The 22850-nt window shown below is 38.6% G+C and overlaps 1 protein-coding gene across 5 annotated transcripts in view; it reads left to right on the forward strand.

Moving 5' to 3' along the window:
• Positions 1–22850, forward strand: part of LOC134220378 (F-box/LRR-repeat protein 16) — a 197534-nt gene that overhangs the window by 26003 nt on the left and 148681 nt on the right. The window contains exons 2-3 of one of the 5 annotated variants that reach the window (XM_062699426.1): positions 3219–3634; positions 3704–4761. In XM_062699426.1, the coding sequence (XP_062555410.1) occupies positions 3928–4761 (834 nt within the window). In that variant the 5' untranslated portion in view covers positions 3219–3634; positions 3704–3927. Of the gene's footprint in view, positions 1–3218; positions 4762–22850 lie in introns of all 5 variants that reach the window. The other 4 variants (XM_062699427.1, XM_062699428.1, XM_062699429.1 and 1 more) reach the window with 4 other exon arrangements.

Raw genomic sequence — 22850 nt, forward strand, 5'->3', positions numbered from 1 at the left:
TTTGACTTCCCGCAGTGGGCATCCATCGTATGTCTGCTCCAGCTGTGCGTAGAACGCTTCTTTCTCGTCGTCGGGTCTCCCTTCGTGTGGGCAGTGCACGTTGATGATGCTATAGTTGAAGAAACGGCCTTTAATCCTCAGCTTGCACATCCTTGCGTTGATTGGCTGCCACCCAATCACGCGTTGGTGCATCTTACCCAGCACTATGAAGCCGGTTCCCAGCTCGTTGGTGGTGCCACAGCTTTGGTAGAAGGTAGCCGCTCGATGCCCGCTTTTCCACACTTTCTGTCCTGTCCAGCAAATCTCCTGCAGCGCCACGACGTCGAAGTTGCGGGGATGTAATTCATTGTAGATCATCCTGTCGCAACCTGCGAAACCTAGGGACTTGCAATTCCATGTTCCAAGCTTCCAATCGTGATCCTGTATTCGTCGCCTAGGTCTTTGCCGATTATATCGAGTCGCATTATCTCTTATATTGTTCGTAATTATTGGTTTTCCAGGCGGCTTATTGGGCCTGCGCAAACCTCCTGTCTCGTCGGAGGGCCGTCGTGTCAGGGCTGTTTAGCGTCCCACCTAACACCAGGACTTGGGCTTGTGCGCTTTGGTGGGGCCTACTTGCGGATACATGCAGCTTTTTATAGAGGTTTAACAGGGCCCACTGTCCAACCCCACCACATCCTAGGCAAGCCCCACAACTCGCAGATGACCTGGGGAGGGATCGTCAAGGACTTGGACATAGTCCTTGCTGCCGTTTGCGGCGATTTACAAAACTGTAAAAATCTTCTCCAGAGCAGCGAGGACTATGGTCAAAAGTTTGACGATCCTTCCCTGGGCCATTGCGAATTGTGGGATATGGGGTTTGATAGTGGACTCTGTTAAACTTCCATGAAAAGCTGCATGTATTTGCAAGCAGACTCCACCAAAGCTACCGTGTGCCGCTCAAAGCGCACAAGCCCAATTCCTAGTGCTGGGTGCAACACTAAACAGACCTAAAAACATAACACGACGGCCCTCCCTTTGCGCAGGCCCAATAAGCCGTAATTACCAAGGTTTGGGAGGATGAGGCTCTGCCGCAGGAGTGAATAGAAGGTGTCTTGTGTCCCATCTACAAAAGTGACGATAAGCTGGGTTGTAGCAGCTACCGCGCAATCACATTGCTTATCGCCGCGTACAATATGCTCTCCCAAACTTTATGCCGAGCATCAATACAGAGGAAGTCTACAAAGGGACGCCAAGTGGATCGTAGTAGTAATCAACACGTCGAAGAAAAAGTGCATGATAGGAAGGTGCTCAAGAGAGGATAATGTAAGCCACCCGCCACGAGTTTGTATCGGTGTTGATGAATTCGTATACTTAGACTCAATTGGATCGGTATAGTCCTCTACGGACACGAGCTCAGAGCGAGCTCTACGAGAAAGCTCATAGAGGACAGACGCTCACTAGGAGTTTTCGAAAGAAAAGTGTTGCGTACTATCTATGGCAGGGTGGAAGACGGTACCTGTAGGGGGCGCATGAACCACGACTTGCCACAGCTGTTGGGAGAACCATCCATCGAAAACACACCGTCGACAAATGGACGACTTCGGTGGGCCGGGCACGTATCCAGGATGTTAGACAGTAATTCGGTGAAAATGGTTCTCGTCAACGATCCGACGGACACAAGAAGGCGAGGTGCGCAGCGAGCAAGGTGGATCGATCGATCAGGTGGAAGACGATATGCGGACCCTCCGCAGACTGCGTGGCTGGCGACTACAGCCATGGATCGAGCTGAATGGAGACGATTGTTATGTACTGCACAGGTCACTCCGGTCTTCGGCTGAATAAATAAATAAATAAATAGTTCCAATCTGTGATGCTATACGCTAGTGAAACGTGTTATGTATGTATGTTATCAACGGAGGCCTAATGCTTACAATTCGATTTTGATGGCCTCAGAATTGTATCAATAACGCCTCATTTTTTTTCTAGAAAATGAATAAATTTTCAAAGATAGAAAAGGCTATAGTCCTCTTATTGAAATTTGATATACTAATGCCAACATATTTATGAAGTAAGATTAATATATTATCTAACCCAGCCTAACGTTCTAGAGTTTGAAATCAAAAAACAAAAATATCGATTCTCATGGATGCCTGACGGTCTGCAGTCGAAGCTCGGTCATGTGCTACTGGTATTGGTGTTTATAGAGGAGGATGTTACAGAACGGATCAGTTTAGGATTTATGTCTATTTGTACTATTCGTCCCTTATGAAGTCGATATGCGTGACTATAGTTTATTCATACAATTTTTCAAAGTTCTAATAGAAAAGTGTAACGTTTATTTTTAATTGAATATAAAATTTGTAACGGTATAAACGGGTAAAAGATGAATTTCAGTAAACAAATCTATGCAAAACAAACTCTGTGGAAAATCATAATAACTGGCGTATGCTGCTCAAATATCAGCATCCGAAAGAATTTAATAAGCAACCATTTGTCTCCACCTTTCTCCATTGATTCGATTCAAGAATTTTGATTTTAATTAATATGTTTTGGATGGAAATCAATAGTATGATTCCACAATCCACATAATTAAGGGTTCTGCTAATTCGCACCAATCGCCAATTAACACCAAATCACCCAACGCAACGCTCAAATTGACGTGTAGCAGTTCTAATTACTCTAAAACCGTATTGAACATGCCGCAACTCAGTGATGGAGGATATTCGCCATCAAACGAGCACATAAGTTGATATTTTTCGTGCTCCGTTTTCGAGCATAGTCTTACTAGACAGCCTTAAATCCGTAAGGTGTGGTTTACGGGAATTCCGGCAAAATATAAAAGAAATCCACAAAATTCAGAATAAACTTATCTTACTTTACAAAGTCAGTAATTGAAAATAAAATTCCAAATGTGGCATACTTAGCACAAATTTTTCTTCTTCTGTGAAAAACTACTGATTGTGTGGACATGTTTTGGAACTTATGAATACTTATTTAGAAAAAGGCTATGATAACCTTTTTAGGTCATAACATCAACAGAATCATCAATTGCTTATTTTCCACGTTTGGATCCTCGTATCGTGAATAGTTCACTATGTACGATTCTCCCCTACCTACTTCCTATGTCCCGTTTTCCACCATACAGCGGGGAAAATTGCTGCTTGCTGTTCTTATGCGACGATTCTTGTTGGGCAAGGAACTGATTTTTCTTCTGTTCTCCTTTTTTTCATTTGCAGGATAGCCTCTACGGCCTCGGCAGAACAACAAACGGCTCGACTCAAACAGACGAGACCAAACAGTCCAAGCGAGTGGGTGGTTGGCGACAGAAGAACGGAGTGTTTTCACCTTTTTGGCTTCGTCGATTGCGGTCGGCCGGTCGAACTGAAAGTTCGGTGCTTCGTTATTGGGGTTTTCGCAGCCGAGCTAGGTTGTAGCTCGGGTCGTGCTCTTTTACAAAGATAGTACGGAAAATTAGCCATCCATTTACTAGCCCTTAGCCCGTCGTGTGCATTGTAGTGTGATTGTTTTATTTACCAGCCAGTGAAGACGTGGTGCTTTGGAAAAAAAAAGTTCTACGAAGTTTACTAGCGATGGTTTTGGCCTTTTAACTGGGAAAGTTCAGCAGAAGGTGCAAATTCGACAGCTTTCGAAAGTGGGTGGTGGAATTCCAACCAGAATTGGGAGTTTGCGGAAATGATTGCATAAGTTCTTTTGTTCTCAGCAGCATAATCGTGCACCGAAGAGGAAGAAAAATTCGCATAATACAGTATACGAAAGGAAGAGAAAATCGATTCAAGTGTGTTTATTTTTCAAGTGAATCCGAAAAGCACTCTAGTGCTTATTATTCAACTTCTGAAATAATAGAAAGAAATTTCTGAAAGTGTTTGTTCTGATTGCATTGGAGAAGAGACAGTGTAGTGCGTGCTGGTGTCGGGTCAGGTCTGAATGTTGAAAATGTCCTCGATATCCGCTCAAGGAGTGGTTGAGCGTGCCTCGGCCGAGCTTTCCAAGCGCATCAATGGCCTTGGCCTGCGCTCGAAGCACCACCATAGCAGCGGAAGCAGTAAATCTGGAGAGAAGACAAGCGTGATGGAACGCGTCACAAACGTGCTCTGTGGTGGGTCCAGTAGCAACAACAGCAATTCTGCACAATCGGTCAATGCCGGGGGTGCTCCTGAGAAGCCCTCTCGAATATCCGGTGGCTCCACCAGCAGTGTTGCGAACAGTGGGAAGGGCTCTTCAAGTAGTAAATCGCAATCAAACACACCCCAATCTACCCGTAAAATAGCGCATCACCATCAGCATCACGCTGGAGGTGGTGTCAACATGAACCACCACGCTTCCAACATGCATAGTGGTAAATTAATTGCAGCTGCACCGCCGCCACCGCAGATTGTTACGATTGAGCAGCTGCTGCAGGATGAGCGTTTTCTGAATCGGTTCTTCCTGTACTTCTCGTCATTCGAACGTTGCACCTTAGCTCAGGTTTGTCAGAAGTGGCGCGACATGCTGTACCGTTCGCCGCGCTACTGGAGTGGCCTGGTGCCGGTTCTGTTGTGCCGCGAACTGCGTCAAACGTCCAACCAAGATCGTGTGAAGCTGTATAATTCGCTGATACGTCGCAGTTTCCACGCTGTGTGTTTGATGGGAGCCACGGATGAGGACGCATTGGATCTTGTGCATTCGTTTCCGCTTGCATCAAAGCACGTACATTCGCTTAGTTTACGATGCTCGTCGATCAGCGATCGAGGATTAGAGGCGCTATTGGATCATTTACAGGTGAGTGTTTTGAATTTTTCATTGGGAAATGATAATTTTGTTTTAATATTAGCAAGATTGTGGTTTTGGAAAGATCAGTTTTTTTTAAATTTATATTTGCTGTATAATGATGGAAAATATTTAAATTTATATCTGTGATAAGAAATCGGATCGTTTTTCTTTTTGGAAATCCGTGCAATTAAATGCATATCAATTAATTATCTTAAAGATAACTCGTCTAGTTTAAACCCTTGTAGGGCTATATGGCGGGACCATCATCATCATCAAAAGTCACAAAACTGGACAAAAAAGTGAACATATTGAAGAGTGCAAGTGAATTTAGTCTTGGATTCTTTGATGCTTGTCCTTAAGCCATTTTTATTTCCTTCTTAAAGCGCTGTAGGGATCCTCTTTTGGTGGTCTTTTCAAAAAGAATTTTAGTTAATTTCAAAAAGGTTTCTAGGTGGGATCCAACTTTGAGACATTCTAAAAATAGGTATTCTTCAAAATAGAAATAGGTTCTTAATTTTACGGCATGAATGCACTCTAATAGAGTGAAATGCCGCTAATAAAAACAAACAGTTAATTTTAAAATTCCTATGGATATACGTTTTATATAAATCCCAATCAGCTTCATGATAGTTAGGTAAAAGTTAAGCTGATCGGATTATGAATGTTTCTGTGTCACAGGAAGGTGATCAGAGTTAGTCATGAATTACTAATTGACCACACAGCTGACTTGGATCAGTTAAAACCAATCCAATTGTCGAAGGATTTCGAGTGAATGAAAAAAAAAATGTTGGTCTATTTGGAAAACTGAATTGTATACCCCGCAGAACAGTATTCAAATAAAATGTTGCCGTATCTTTGAGTAAATATTTTTTCATGATCAGTGTTTGGTGGTGTCACCAAAAGTGTAGTCAGTGAAAATTAGTGAAATAGGTTGGTTTTAATGACGTCGCTGCGTACCTTTGCTAGGAGTGGAACCTATTGGATTTTTCTTCGTTGTACGGATAATGTAGGAAATAATGCAAATAACTTTAATCGTAAAGTTTAATTGAACTGTTTTTCAAACAAATATCATTTTCAAAAATATAAAAATAATTTATTTGACGAAATAAGTCCAATCAAAAATAAAATATGCCTTCTTTTAGTCGTTGAATGTTTTTAAGCTTTTTTTTGTCCTTCTCATCAAATAATGAAGAATCAATAAACAAAAACAATGTCCCCGTTTTCCAACTGGTTTTACCATTAACCGAGTGTACTTTTGTGTTTTCCCAAAATATGCATTAAGGATTTTTTTTCCGATTCTACACGAGAAATAGTTTTTAATTTGCACTTTGAACAATTTTTTTAAATCTACTAGCAAATTTCTTTAGAATTTCCAAGGAAATTTGGAAAAGGAAACGTTTGGAATTTCTAGTGGGATTTAAAATTTCTATGGGAAATGTTTGAATTACACAGAAAACTGTTCGGATACTAAAATAATTTTTTTTTTTGAATTTTCGATGGGCACCGGCGTGCACCATTTTGACAGATCGAAGTGACATTTAGAAAACTCAAACATTCATCTATTAGTTGCAGTAGAACAGGTGCCGAACAGGTGATTTAACCGTAAAACGAGTAATGTTTTAAACATAACCGCGAGTAGACGTAGGACTTAAATAAACGTAACGTATTTACACTTAGCATTTGTATTCATGGGGTTCGATTATTGGTATTGATTTTGGAAACAACATGCTGTGTATAATTATCAGCAGCAATTTGTTTAATCAATACTTTTGGAAATAAAACTAATAGGTAATTAAATGCATAATCAGAATTGCTTTGTTTCTAACTATTAGGCCCTTATTTACGCTTATTTCCATGTCTTTGAACATATATTCATCTTATCACCAAACAAAGAAATATAGCATCGATTTCGTTACTTCTTATTGCTTACATGTGAGCTTACTGCTGAAAAAATCACAAAAATAAGAAACAAGTCAAAGAGCAGTAACCCTATTAAAATAGAGGAGGTTCTGCTAATACGTCAACGAAAAATTATTTAATGTTGTGGCTCCAAACTCCTAGCCTAAGTCAAGTTTAATTATATAATTTCTCAAAAAAAAAAAAAACAAAGTATAAAATATGTAATGTTTATTCAAATATTCTTCGGAAAATTATTTTTATCGGATCTTTTTAAAACATTTACATGTAATATGGCGAAATTTTCTAATCTAAAATGGATATCAGCACCATTGTTGATTGTATACAGGCCGGTCTAGATTATCCGGAGAGTTGAAAAAAATGTCACTCCGAATAATCGAACCCTCCGAGCCTAATCGAGCCATTTTGTTGTTGTTGCTGAAAATTTAACTTTTGCTCAAATAATCTTTATTTTAGTTATATAACATCTAATAAAATATCCCGTTGGCCCGTTCATGGATTCTGACTACCGTTAGAGGTCAGCGCCGATCCGAAAATCGTCGGCGGCAACGTTTGTCTTAATTTTGGTCGGCGATTTTTTTTATTACGTTTGTAACGTAAAGTTTTTTTTCAGGATATTTTAAGACATTAACGGGAGAATCCTTTTAATTTCCCCGGAAAAATCTACCCTGGGCTATAGATTATAATTCTTCAGAAGACACATATGATGGGGATCTTTCTGTGTTGCAGTCAGTTTCATGGATCATTGAATTTCAGTCAATGTAATTTGTTATAAACATCTTTCAACATGATCTTCAATGGCTCTACGGTGATTGAGTAATGCAGAATGGTTCATCGGCCTGGTTTTGCTTCGGGAGAATGTAATTCTATGCTGGTAGGATTGTACGAACAGTGGCTTAATTGGAACCCATCTAGTACCGTAGATGGAATAAAGTTGTGTAAATTTGGAAATTACATTGAAAGTTCGTACTCTCCTATACGGTTTCCTCAATGACCAACAGGGCGCGTGCTACCGGTCGCGGATCGAAGCTAAGGGAGGTTAAGTATAATTCTACTGAATCTATTGAATAAAGAGCCTTTTAATAGTCAGTCAGTTCTACTTAGCCTCCTATTGTGTTATAACTGTATACTTCCAAAGGCGGTAATCAGCTGATACAAATTTTCAAACACCTTATTCCACAACTTAATGTCTCTAGGGTTATATAAACTTTTTTAAATTGTCCTACACGATATAGCTTAAAGGAAACACGTCAGCTGATATCAAAACTTGCCGACTTCTACCAGAATGTAACCGGTCCTTGGACTTATTGTGAGTTGGGTTAATGTTTAAAATGAGTTGTGAACTGGGGTGCACGATTATTTTTTGCTAAATCAGTTACAACACAACGTGGACCACATTGAGGAAAAATTATTGTATTTCGATATTGTCATCGAAAGGCCCAGCTATGCTGTTACAAAGACATACTTAATCATAAATCAGGGACCATGTTACAAATCATGCACTGATCAAACACTAAAAATGAAGGGGGCTTATCAAAACTAACTAAAACCGACTCAAGCATACAACGACCAAACACATCACTTACAAACAAACTTATATAAATAGAAATTAACCTGAACCAACATTTAGGAAAAAATCGTTGGATAAATAAATTATTCTAAACAATGCATCACATGACACCTATCATAATGAAATAACTTCCACTGCTACAAATTTTGTTTTGTTTCATTTCTTCAATACCGATAATTGTGAATGGCTTCGAAAATACCAACGATGACGAGACAACGATGTGTATCAAGACCCTAATCACATCAAATAAAGCAGTGGTGATCCGACTAATATAAAGTTGAGCGGTGGTGGTGAGTAGTTAAAACAATTTTTTTTTTAAATTGTATAAATGCGGAAATGTGTATCACCCTTTGTATCACCTTACTTACGTTTAAAATTAATCCCTTATGTGTGTGTATGTGATGATTTGTGTATCTGCATAATTCATCAACTTGATAATTCATCAAAACTTGTAAATCTGATTAAAGGCATAAAACATAAATTCAAAACAGAACATTGACATAGCATTAGTGGAAAAAACTCTCAATTTTACTGTCTCATATTTATAAAACACGGTTGCATTAAAACATATAGTCTGCTCAGATTGCGGGTTTTATCACTTGTTGTTACAGCTCACGTAACTTATTGTTATTCCGTATGATATTTATAAAACATTCCAGCTTTAATACAAATTATAAAAATAATGATAAATAAACATTACTATATTAAATACACAATTAATTTTCGGATAACGGTGAGAAAAGATAGCTAAAGTGAAAATTGAAGTGAAGTAAGAAAGCAAGTGGATGTACAGAAATAATAATAGTGACTATAATAATTGTACTGATATGATCTAATAGTGAAGTGATGAAGATAATATATGAAGAAGATAAATGTGGCGTGGTTATTAGTGATCGTATTACATTGAAAGTGATAAGTGATAATAATGATGAAGGTGGGATCTTATTCTACAAAACTATTCTTTTATCAACACGTCCCCAACAGTGACCACTTGAGCAACATCGCTTAAGAACGTCTGTGTGATGATGAATAGAATAGAAGCTCATAAAAGTCAATATGGGCTGGGTGCAGTGTAGATTAATAGCAAGGGACAGCTGCCATTGTAACCACCATGAAAAAAAAAAAAAAAAAAAAAAAATTTCCCCGGGAAAATCTAATAAGCTGTCCCAGGAGATTCTTCCAAGTTTTTCGGATTTTCAACAGGAATTGCTCTAAAGTTCCCGTCTTCTTTGAAATTTTCACGGGAAATTGTTTAGGAGTTTGCATATGCCACCGATCATGCATGCTTCGAATTTAACAGAATTTCCTTGTGATTTTTTTAAAGATTCACAAAAACTTTTTCCAACGGAATTTAAGCTGGATTTTTTTTTACGGTATTCCTTTAGATTTCTACGTAAAATTCCTTATGTTTTCTATTAGTAATTCTTCGGAAATTCTACAAGAAAATTTTCAAAAGACGAAGGGTCGTTTGGTTGAAAGTCATTTGACCGAATATTTCTTCTTCTTATTGGCATTACATCCCCACACTGGGACAGAGCCGCCTCGCAGCTTAATGTTCATTAAGCACTTGCACAGTTATTAACTGCGAGGTTTCTAAGCCAGGTTACCATTTTTGCATTCGTATTGTAACAAATGTATTTGTTACATGCTATATTCGGATAATTTATTTGTGTTTGTATAATTTTTTGATCGTTTTTCTTGAATAAATGTACTCGATGTATACCGTCCTTGTTTACGTTGTATGTAACATCGAAACATAATCGAGCTTGTTGCATCAGTAGTATTTTAGAACAATGTTATTGTATTGCGTTAATTTAGGCGCACCATGTTATATGTATGCTTGTTATACTGCTCGATCATTTTAAAAGCTTATTCTAGAAATTGTTGTATTTAGTGTTGTCGTCCTTTAGGCGCAATTTCATACTCGATCAATTTGAAAAACCTTCAACCGGAAACCATTTTCCCGACCAATCAAAATTCAGCAAATTTAATAAAAGAAAAACCGGAAACCAAATCTAAGCCCAAATCTAAAAATATTACAAAGAAATGGTATATTGCTGATGGGGTACAGACCAAATCAAGAGACGAAACTCAAATCACTCTTGTAAAGACTGTGGTCAAGTAAAGGTGGATTAAAAAAAACTGATATTGCGAAGTTTTATCGCGAGTGAAAGCTTTTATAAAGTATAAGTGAGTTGGATACCCGTTGCTATATATTGATAAAGTTACAATAATTCTAAAAATTTCTTAAACAGTTCTATTGGTCTTCGGAAGTGGTTCTTAAAGTGAAAATAGAGTGTGAAGCAAAACCGGCAGGATTATTAAGGTGAGAGTCTTTATTGCAAAATACAAGTGCATTGGCTTAAATTTGGAACGTTGAATAGGCGAGTAAACCCATTCAACGTGGGTGTTTGTTCTGGACCGCCAGAATCCGGACCGTCATCACACTCGGTCGTCGCTAGGTGGCAAGCAGCCTGACCACCACCTTGGGTCCGGGTCACCTAATACCCGTAGCACCCGGCTGTGCGGCCGCTCTAGGAAACGACGATTTCGAACCGATCCGAAGAACCCACGTGCGTCGACGCCATCCGTAGCCATCCTTCGTTGGATCTCCAAAGCCAGCTGGCCAGCAAGTAAGCCCGTTTTTTATGTGCACTAATGAAAAATGAGCTCGAAGAAAATTTGTACATAATGTAAATACATTTATAAATGCAAGTTTGGTTTTACACTCTTTAAGTTCTTTTTAGTTTTTTTCTCTCTTAGTATTAGAAGTGTTTTGGGATATTTTTAGAATTAGTTCGCTATTTTACATTAAAGTTAACTATTTCGGTTAATTCATTAAATTTAATTATTTCGCAAATTAGTTGTTTTTATTAACCCTTTCTTTTCTAATAGCCTTTCAAAGTGTTTGGAAATCGTAGTATTATTGGTCTTTTGATTTTTCTATAGAATTGCAGTTATTTATTTTAGTGTAAGATTTTGATTGGTTTCGCTTGGTTTTGGTTGGGGTAAAATTTGCTGTGAAGCTCGAGCGTTTTGGGAAAAACTACCTGCCCTGAAGTAGGAGTCTCTGGCCGGACTTAACGGAGCTAGTGATCCTTTTTACAAAGGTGGCGCTTAAGTCACTAGTTTTGTGTAACCTTACACGTGACCCTTCGAACAATTTGACCCCGGAACCAGAACAAAGGTTTCAGTATATCATGAGGCTAGCACGATGATACTTTTATGCCCAGAGAAGTCGAGACAATTTTCAATCCGAAAATTGTCTAGACCGGCACCGGGAATCGAACCCAGCCACCCTCAGCATGGTCTTGCTTTATAGCCGCGCGTCTTACCGCACGGCTAAGGACCGAATACTACATGGCCGAATAATACGTTAAGCCGAAAGCTATCTACCCGAATTTCATTTGACCGATACGTTTATTATGTGGAAAATGATTTGGCGGTACGACCAAACTACCCTAGCAGCACAGATGTTTCACATCGGTTACTGCAACTCATATGTGACCAGATCTAGTCACATTCAAGTTGCTGCAACCATTTTTGTCTGATTTGTGCTGCTCGGGTAGTCATTTACCCGAAGAAGTCGTATACCCTAACAGCTCGTTTGGTCGAATAGGCCTTGGCATCGAAAATTCCATTTCACCGAAACGGTAGTTTAGCAGGAACGGCAATTTGGCCAAAAATGTTATTTGGCTGATCGGATTATACAGCGAAAAACGTCGACCCGTTCAGCCGAACGGCATTTTCGAAAAAATGAGCTGTCGGAGCAAATGTCTTTTTCGGCAAATTATCAGTTCGGCCGTATGATTTTCACCCGTACGTCGCAAACCGTTTTCGACCTTATGTCACCTTGTCCGGCCAAGCAGCATTTTCGGTCACGTTTTTTTTTCGGCAGCTCGGACAAACAACACCAAATGTTCATTTCGGCCAAATGACCCTTTTCTACCAAACGACCATCTAGGCCTTTTTGGCCAAATGACCTATTCGATTAGATGACTTTTTAGTCAAATGACCTGTTCGGCCGAACGACATTATCGGCTATGTCTATTTCGGCTAAATGATTTTATGCCAGTCGAGTTTCGGATTAATGACATATTAGGCCAAACAACAAACGACCCTTCCCCGTCAAAACATTTGATTTCAACGTAAAACTCTGTGGATTCCAACAGGAAATCCTTGGAAATTTATGCAAGTAATTCTAAGAGATTCCCAAAAGAAATTCTTTATAATTTACCCGGGAAATTTCTGGAATTTGCATTGTTAGTTGCGTCAGTCGTCTAAGCGTATTTGCAAGCCATGGAGTGTGAGTTTGATTCCCGCCCTAGTAACATTTCGTGAACCGGAAAACGCTCCACTTGTTTACTAGGTGCTGTGTGAATGTCCTGCCCGTTGTCTAATGCTAAGTGTTAAGTACTCAGGCTGTGCGAGCTCTGGTCAAAGATGGATTCTGTCTTTCTTTCTTTTAAATTCTACAAAAAATATCTTTTAGAATTAGATCTATTAAAATTTTAAAGGGAATTTATTCAGAATTTCAACGGTAGTGTTTTAGAGATTTCGAAGGATATTCTTCAGAATATGTATTCATTAAAAATTCTTAGTTTTTATGATTTTTGAACGAAAAAATGTAAGGAATTTTCAAGAAAAACAGCCTTTTCATGAGAATATCTCTGGAGTTTCAACGGGGTTGCCATAAACTGTCGGTGGCGACGGCGCACACCTCTAAGCACAGTGTGGTCCCCCGGAAAAACTGGAGGATCCAAATGAAAACTTCTCAATTTTATTGTTAAGCACCAAGATTTTTCTGATGCTTTTGTTAATGTATTATGAGTATGCACTTAATGTTGTGGCTTTTACATGATGTGGCCTTCCGAAAATTCCGGGACATCCGTGAAATAATGATTTTCATTGCATAGCACCATTTGACATTCTAACAATGGAATTTATTTCATTTGATTTATTCAAACTAAGGACTCTGCAGTACATAAAATTCGTCTACATTCAGAACGGTCAGTATTTGCAAGTCGCCAACTTAGTAGTCCTCGGAGGAACCTCAAATCGAACCATCTTGCTTTTTGCGCACCTCGCCTTCTTGTCCCCTGCGGATCTCTATCAGGAACCATTTTCACCGGATTATTGTCCGACATTCTGAGCATGACATTGTGTATTGATCACCTTGGCTACCGGGTGATTCTTTAGAAGATCCATTAATTACGAATTAATTTAGAGATCCATTAATTACGTAACGCAAAAAATGGACATTTTCAATCCCCCTCTCCCAGTCACACTTTTTGTATGTAAAAATGTGTATGGATAGGGAACCCCTAAGCGTTACGTAATTAATGGATGTTCCCTAAACACAAGAATGTTTTGTTGTTACTATGCGTGCACCAGTTCCAGTGTTTGAATCTATACATGGACCACCGTTGGCGAAATAACCATTTTTTAAACTATTATAGCTGTTCACAAATTACGAAACGCTGGAGAAGAGGCAGCCGGTTAGACCGTGCGTTACGATTTATACAAACCAATTAAACCTTCCATACAAAAAGCATTACGAGGGGGGATGCAGGTTCAAAATCGTCAAATTTAGCGTTACGTAATTTGTGAACGAACCCATTCCGGATATTCCGGAGGACCATTTGGTAGCAATGTCAATGCTGCACTCAGTATGTACATACGAATGCTTGAAAAATTGAAATTCATAAATTGGCCATTTTTATGAATGTTCTTGATTTCCGTTCCCTTAGGGTTCTTTTACAAAAATCGTAACGCTGAATTTGATAATATTGATACCCCACTCTCCCTCTCGCAACCCTTTTGCCTTTCTCGTACAACAATGTTTTTTATGGAAGGTTTAAATTTTTGGAACGGATCATAACGCTTGGTCTGACTTCCTCCCTCCCCCTAAAGCGTTATGTAATTTGTGAACAGTCCCTTAGGAAAGCGAGAAAGGCACTATCATTACTAAGTGTCTTGCACATATTGGATACGTTACGGATACACACTGATCATACCTATTTCTATTTTTGTTAGATAGGTAAAATTTTCATCCGGATAATTGAGCCCCGGATAATCGAGCCTCCGGTTAATCGAGCCTCCGGATAATCGAGTCCGACCTGTATCATTTAATTGCCAATGCCTTCTGCGAATGAATAAAAGCAATTATTCTAAATCTTTTATTTTATTTTTATCAGTGTAGTTGATTTTTTTGATGGAGAATCAAAACTGTTATAGTATAACTCTGTTTTAATGAACGTGTTGTTTAGTAACAACCACAACTTAACATACAGTCAGTCATATGCCAAGACTCGTTGCCATCCCGGAAGGATGTGGATTATGAAACTAATAACTTTCCCTGGATGAGCAGACCAAATCTCTCTGGGCTAATTTTATTCTTCTTTATCCAGCCTCAGCCATCATCGGCCTCTAGTCGTGAACTCCGAGCGATGCGATGGGCGATCGTAACCGAAACCACTGCATCCGACCATCACCAAGCTTAAAATGACAAAAAAATGAGCAAAAAACACGTCAGTACGCGCGGCTGTCACAAACTGGAATGACTCACACAAGGCAGGCATTTCTTTTATACACAAAGAAAATATTGCGGTGGACCCGAAGGCCCGTAGCATACTGCATTCTGCATTCTGATGTCCGTGTTAGAATGTGATGGGTTTTATATGAAATTTTCATTGGCTTTGACAAAAAATAAAATTTCAATAGCTTATCGTTAATAATACTAATTTTCAATGAAATTGACACATTGCTGGAGAGTGTCCGAGTCGATTGATATATAAATCTTCCAAATCCATCGAAAGATAAAGGCGCTAGTTTGAAATCTTCCCTTCCAGCGTAACGCTCTCGATTTTCAAAAATCTAAATGACACCCAGTATAGTAAGGAAAGACGTAAGTCCTACGTCAAAAAATCGTTTGGCGTAATATGTCATTTGCTGAACGTCGTTTGGCCTAAACAAATTCGTGAAGTGAAGACGACCTTACTGTTGAGGTTGACATACGTATCTGTCAAGGTACAATGAAGTGGTGGAATTTAATGGGATTGTACAAACTCGTCTTATGACAAGGGAAGACATTCCACTAAAAAGCTCAAAATAATTTAGTTAAGTTTTAATTTTGGTAAGACTGAAGCTCTAAAGCATTAAATTACAGTTGTGAGTAATAGTTTATCAAAACGGGTTTCGGCCTAATGGTATCTTCTTCTTTATTGGCATTACATTCCCCACTGGGACATTGCCGCCTCGCAGCATAGTGTTCATTAAGCACTTCCACAGTTATTAACTGCGAGGTTTCTAAGCCAAGTTGCCATTTCCGCATTCGTATATCATGAGGCTAAAACGATGATACTTTTATGCCCAGGGAAGTCGAGACAATTTCCAAACCGAAAATTGCCTGGACCGGCACCGGGAATCGAACCCAGCCACCCTCAGCATGATTTTTGCTGAAACCTCAGTAAAAGTGACGTTTCGATTGCTGAGGTTGTTGGATTATATCCAACGGGGGGAATATTTCCGTAATTATGATTCTCCGACGCGGAAGTGACAAACACTTGATCCGTTGTTTAAGGGAGAATATAATTTTCCTATCGGGAATGTATAATAATAACTTATAATGCTTTATAATTTCGGTCACAGATGTGAAATTCTTAAACAATTTTATAACTAAAGCCTGTCCACGTTAAATTTCGGACACCCATCATACAATGCATTTTTTTTTAATTTTCACAAACCACCTATAAGATCAATTTACATGACAGATGAATCTCACCGCTTTACGTGATGCTTTCAGCATGTTTTCATTCTCGTCCAAATTGATAAAATGGCTACAAATCAATTAGACATTGTCTAAGTGTCCGAAATTTAACGTGGACAGGCTTTATATGTACATAATTTGCAATGCTCCGCGAGATGGGTTTGGTGAACCCCTGAAGCCATGTACGCATATTGTTTCTATTAGTTTTTAATAGTTTAATCGAACATTTAATCTACTCACGTTTAGTTCCCGTTTGTGTTGTGTTCGTATCAGTAGAGCAATAAATAGTGGTAGTCCGTATTTTGGGAATAGTTCAAGAGAGACGTGGCGAGATTTAGGTTACCTAGTATATAAGGATAGTTTTTTACACCAAATATCATATTTTTATGTAAATATTCTCACCAATCCAGCATGTAAATAGTAGGTACTAATTTAATATTCTTGTTCACTAGACTTAAGTTCAATTTTAGATAATTTTACACTATTTTTAAGGCTTTTTTAGGATAAAATTAATACTGCGTTTTCGTTCGTCAGGTATATCAAAGATTTTCCATTTTGTTTGTTCTGTTTTGTTCACTCACCCGGTGACATCCGTTCCGTCATGGCCGCGTCTTGCTTGCAGGATTGCAAGCAATATAGGACCCACGGTCATAGGTGTGTGCGCTGGCCTAATGGGGTAGGCCAACAGAGGTAATTTATTGTAAATCAGTAATAAACGAATTTTTCTGCAGAGACTCAGTTTTTAAATTCACTGAGCTACAACGGTGCCCGATTTTGCCGAGCTCGAAAAAAAAACTTAGTGTGTAGCTTATTTAGCTTAAATTGTTTGTTGGGTAATGTCGCTATACTAATGGAAATTGTGAAATAAATATGTTAGCTAACATAGTGTGATTGTTATCCGTTCATCTGATGTGCGAAAATAGGTAAGTTCATTAAGAAAATTCCTTTATTGCGCAGAAGAAAAAATCTTGAACCTGCCTGCCTGCTTAAGGCTCAAATTACCGTCATCTAGTCATTGACAAGAAAACCAGCCACGTGCTTGTACCACCCCCAGGAAAAATTCCGCTCACCTAGGAGAAAATGCATTCTTGTTTTAGAACTACATCAACATATAGTGGTGACTTCAATACATCCGTGGGATGCTTTATTTGAATGAATTTCGTAATATTATTTGAAAAAACTGCCTTTGAAAAAAATTGGTTTTTTAATTTTAAAAACATTTGTTTTTTTATTTTATTTTTTTATTTTTATTTTCGATTTATTTTTTAATTATGTTATTCTATTTTCAAAGCCTACTTTCTATTCCAATGGTCAGAAAGCTTACTGCGAAATATAAGATCAGCATACGATAAATGATTCATAAATTAATTTCTACAAACCCCCTAACCTTTCCGTCCTTGTCGTCTGTTTTTTAGGGCTTTCAAAAATCTAAACTGCTGTAAAACCTCCTTTTCTTGACCGATTTCGCAAGAAGTTGCATTCCATTCCGATTTATACTAGTTTCGAGTCTACCCACGGTACGGTTCCAGAATTATTCCAGATTCCGTTGGGGTCAGTTGATCCCGGAATAAGTGGCCATTTACCAATTTAAGTCAAAACAGGTCGTGCGACAAATCAAACTTCATGATTTCACAAAGCATTGATGGAAACGATCTTTTTAGGGTTCCTGGCCCACTCGGATTCAATCTGGCCAGATCGGTCACAATCCGGGGGACCTACGATATGGCCATTTTCTATATTGTGACACTTTAAACTTCATGATTTTCCAAAGCAATTATGGAAATGATATTTTTAGGGTTCCTGGACCACTCGGATTCAATCTGGCCACATCGTTTACCATCCGGAGGACCTACGGAATGGACATTTTCTAAATCGATTCAAAATAGGTCGAGTGACACTTCAAACTTCATGATTTCACAAAGCAATGATGGGAATGATATTTTTAGAGTGCCTGGCCCACTCGGATTCAATCTGGCCACATCGTTCACAATCCGGGGACCCACGGAATGGCCATTTCCTAAATCGATTCAGAATAGGTCGTGCGACTCTTCAAACTTCCTGGCTTCACAAAGCAATGATGGGAATAATATTCTTAGAGTTCCTGGCCCACTCGGATTCAATCTGGCCACATCGTTCACAATCCGGGGAGCCCGGGGATTCAAAATAGGTCGTGCGACACTTAGAAATTCATGATTTTGCAAAGCAATGATGGGAATGATATTTTTAGGGTTCCTGGCCCACTCGGATCCGTTCCGGCCACGGACCTACGGAATGATCATTTTTTAAATTGATTCAAAGTAGGTCGAGCGACACTTCATACTTCATGATTTCACAAAGCAATGATGGAAATGATATTTTCAGGGTTCCTAGCCCACTCGGATTCAATCTGGCCACATCGGTCACAATCCGGGGACCCCCGGAATGGCCATTTTCAAAATTGATTCAAAATAAGTCGTGCGACACCTCGAACTTCATAATTTCACAAATCAATAATAAAAGGGGAGTTCTTATGGCTCCCAGGCCGTTCGGAATAAATCTGGCCACACCTGTCAAACACCAGTGGAAATAATTGAATAATTTGCAAACGCAAAGCAAACTTTTAATCATTCTACAAATGTTGCGAATTAATCTAGTATATATAACCGTATCGTGGATACCCTCGAAACTAGTATAAATCGATTTTGCAGATTTTTGAAAGCCCCAAAATAGTAACAATAGGGTAACGATGGTATTTCCGATAATATGTTTGTTTTGTTACATAAATATGGTTCGAAATGTTATTATGAGCGAGGCAAAACAGACACATGATTCATATGTATTTAATGAAAGCTAAGTAGAAGAACATGCAAAATATAGCCAAATTTCCAAAACATGTTCAGATGTCCAAAATACATAATTTACCCTAATAGCCGTAGGGATGCGTAAGTGAGCCAAAAATGGTTATAACTCTCCAGGCTGTTTTTCTTTCACGAAAAGCGATTTCTCTCGGAAAATTTTCGTGATATGGAGCATCCTGTACTCCTGCTATTGAGTGAGCATTACGAAATCTGATGGCTTTTCATAATTTTGCAATTCATTCGACAAATGATATTTCCTTTAATATTTTGTTATTCTCTATTTGTTTTATTATTGGAGTTGGAACGTTGCTGTATATGAATGCTTTTTATAACTAGCTGACCAGGCAAACTTCGTCTCGCCAAAAATTGATACTTTCTGATACATTTTTTAACGTACACAATTTACCTAAAAAAACAAATAATCAAGATTTGAAATTCCCATACAAAATGTACGAAAACCATTTCATCAAAGAGATTGGGTTTTGTTTTTCAATTTTTTCCAGGCTCATCGTAAATCGAAAAAGCTGTCTGCTGTCTGTGATGCGCGTTGAGTGATCCACAGTCGTACAAATGCCAACTATGTTTTATATATACATAGATGATCAAAAGTTGAAAATCCCATGCAAATTGTTCATCGAAAAGATTGAATTTTAATTTTCAAAGGATTCCAGTTTCATTTTCTCTCTCAAAAAATGGGCTGTCTACTCTTGAGTCATCCGCGGTCGTACAAATGACAACTTTGTTGTCACTTGTTTGTTATAGATGAACACTGAAGCCAATTCCGGACACAATTTGTCTTAGAAAAACTCCTGCCAATAAAAGGACAAAACCTGTCAGAGCCACGTGTTCCCTCCACCCAGTAAACGACTAAAGTTGCTAAGCAATAGATCACAATCAATTTAAGAACGTTATCTTGTGTTTATTACTAAAGTGCTTCAGTTAATCATGCGCTGAATTATTAATTTCAGAGACTTTATAACCATTCGAAGGCACTAGCATTTATTTTCCTTTACCGGTAAATTGAAACCAGAAAGCAAAAAAAGACACACTGCACAATGTAGAAGTTTTGTCAAGTAGGATCCATTAGAGAGAGCCATTCCAACTTTATGCTGCCGGCGCCCGGCAGTTACCTAGTTGTTGCAAATAATACTTCTTTCTCGACTGTTGACCACTGCAGTGGAGTAATTTCAGTACGGACGTACTGGATGTTGAGAGGCTTCACGTTCACGGCAGATTTCACTTGAGATTGGCTTGGCAATCATTTCTTATTCAGATAATTGTTTCATCATTTTGCAGATGCAATACAGGTAAATAGAGCTTTTGTGAGTTAATCCAGATTTGTCCAAACGTCCAATGAATAGGACAGGGCGGCCCAACGTACGGCCCGCGGGCCGGATGCGGCCCTCGGCTCTATTTTTTTGTGGCCCGCGCGCCGTTGCAGAAAATACATCATAACCGGCGCACAAGCTTATCTATGTAGCTCGAGAAGGTTCTTTTTAAAAAATTTGTTATTAATACTGTAATGTAGGATATCACCGGCTCAAAAAAAATCAAAAATAAGTCTATTATTCGACCCCTTTAAAGACCAGATCATTTAGAATGCACTTCCAAATGCATGTATTTTTTTAACTTTTAGTTTGATCGAAAAACTTTCTAAGAATGAAACAAAAGTTACATTATTTTACAAGCACACCCGATGAACTTCGTTTCGCCTAAAATTGATTTATTCTCTGATTAATTCTCTAGTTATGAAGAAATTGATGTTTCATTTGTATGGGAGCCCCTCTTTCCAAAGGGGGAGGGGGCTCGAACCATCTTAAGAACCTTCTCCGGCCCCAAAAACCTCTACATACAAATTTCCACGTCGATCGGTTCAGTAGTTTCGGAGTCTATAAGATTCAGGCAGACAGAAATTCATTTTTATGTATATAGAAGATTTGATATGAATGACTGAAACGAATCATGCCCCCTTGATGCCCCTTGTCAGTCGGCGCATACATCCTCCAGTCATGATTTTGGCTAGTTGATTCAATGTCAGTGGGACTGCTCCCTTCATCTTCAGTTTCTGGTAAATAATCACCCAAAATAACTCTGTTGTATGGAACTGAGTACGATTTGATGGATTCAGATTTTTTGGGATGAAATGGACTCCACTATTGCAGTACCCTTGTGACACTTCCTTGCTACAATGGCAGCTGGCTTAATCTAGCCAAAACGTAAATTGGCCATCATGGGACTGAATGAAGAGTAAAACCCGGCTTTTGACGAAGATGGATTTCGCAGGACTGTACAGAATTATTTATCGTAACTTTTCTTGCATGGTGAATATATTAAAACCACGTTAGTTTCAAACTGCGAAAAAAATAGACCGAACATATGGTTTACTATCTATGAAACGCTGGGAAAAACTAACATATCCGAGCCCCATTTCTAAATGATCTAGGCTTTAGAATATGTTTTCTAATAATTCCTTTTAGGGGGAATGACGGCTTTGGCAGGTTTTGTTCTATTATTGGCAGGGGGGTTTTTTATGACTGACTATGCTCAAATTTGGCCTAAAAATTCTTTGCATATCAAAAAATATTGTAGCCAAATTTCATAAAATTTGGTCGACAAAAACCCCCTGACAATAATAGAACAAAACCTACCAAAGCCGTCTTTCCCCCTATTTGTATTCGAAACAAAAAAAAAATTATATATTTTGAAATGGATGGATTGAGTGCCCCGAGTGACCCAATGAAACGAAAGGTTGATGTGGAATACCGCGTTTGCTTAATTTGTTTGGAAAGTGTTGCTGTGTGGAAGGAAGGCATTAGTTTGCCTCGAAACAAAGGTATTTCAGTTACCAGATAAACATTGTCGCTGTCGTCGCTGTCCGGAACATCTTTTGCTGGCGAGGATAGGCGATCTAAATGTCAATGAAGGAAAATTACATACGATTTGACAGTTAGGTACCACACATGTTGTCCGACAGCAGAACAAAGGGAACCGAAGCGACACAATTTTTATCTGGTAACTAAAATATCTTTTCTCGAAACACGTTGAATGAAAGTTTCCAAATTTAATATTGGTTCAGTATTCTTTAAAACACCGGAAAACCCTACTACAAAGCATTCACGAATAAAGCTTTAAAAATAAGAACGCCACAATAAAATGGTTTGTGCTGTTTAAAACTGCTCGTGTTCTTGGGAAGCCCTTTTTCAACATTGTCTACACTGTAAACTCGACAATACCCATTAAAGAGTTGAAAAGACCCATTTTTTCATGATATATGGAGCTGTCAAAATAATGGGTACTTTGAAATTTTTGATAATGTGTATTTTTACCTCATTTGGAAGTTACAATATTTTACCCATTAATGGGTGAAAATTTACTTGAGGATTTTTTCAACAACCAATTGAGTGGAAAACCGGAGAAGCTGAACGAGCTGACGAGATTTCGTGTGAATTAAATGTAAGTTTTATTTTTGCGCAATTTAGTTTGTTGCGTTATTAAATCAATTAAATCATTTGGTATTGCAGCTAACGGCGTTTCAATTTTTTCGCTGAATGATAGAAACCATCACCGGACAGGATGGGATTCCGCCTCTACAAATGATGAGGACACACAGGTTCGGTTTCGCGATGATGAAGTCCGTATCTACCGCGCACCTATAAACCGCTGGATCCGGTGATGATTTTGCTACCCGGAAAGTATATGATTGGAAATGGTGAACGTGCTACACCGGCCAACAAACAGTATCGCCAGTCAGGACGAATATCCGCCTCTATTGGATCTACAGACAGAAAATGAACTGACTCATGTATATTATAATGCCATTTAGACTTTTAATAAACGTTACGATTATATTCCTCATAAATAATTTCTTTTACTATGCGATTGATGGTTTGAATATTAATTTCTGAACTCTGCTGTTTCTGAAAACAATAAGGGGTAAATTTTACACATTGTCCAAGAAAGCTGTTGTTCAACAGTGGGTAAAAATCACGCGTTAATTTGACGTACA

This window comes from Armigeres subalbatus, chromosome 3 (genome assembly GCF_024139115.2).
Source record: "Armigeres subalbatus isolate Guangzhou_Male chromosome 3, GZ_Asu_2, whole genome shotgun sequence".
NCBI classification, from domain to species: domain Eukaryota; kingdom Metazoa; phylum Arthropoda; class Insecta; order Diptera; family Culicidae; genus Armigeres; species Armigeres subalbatus.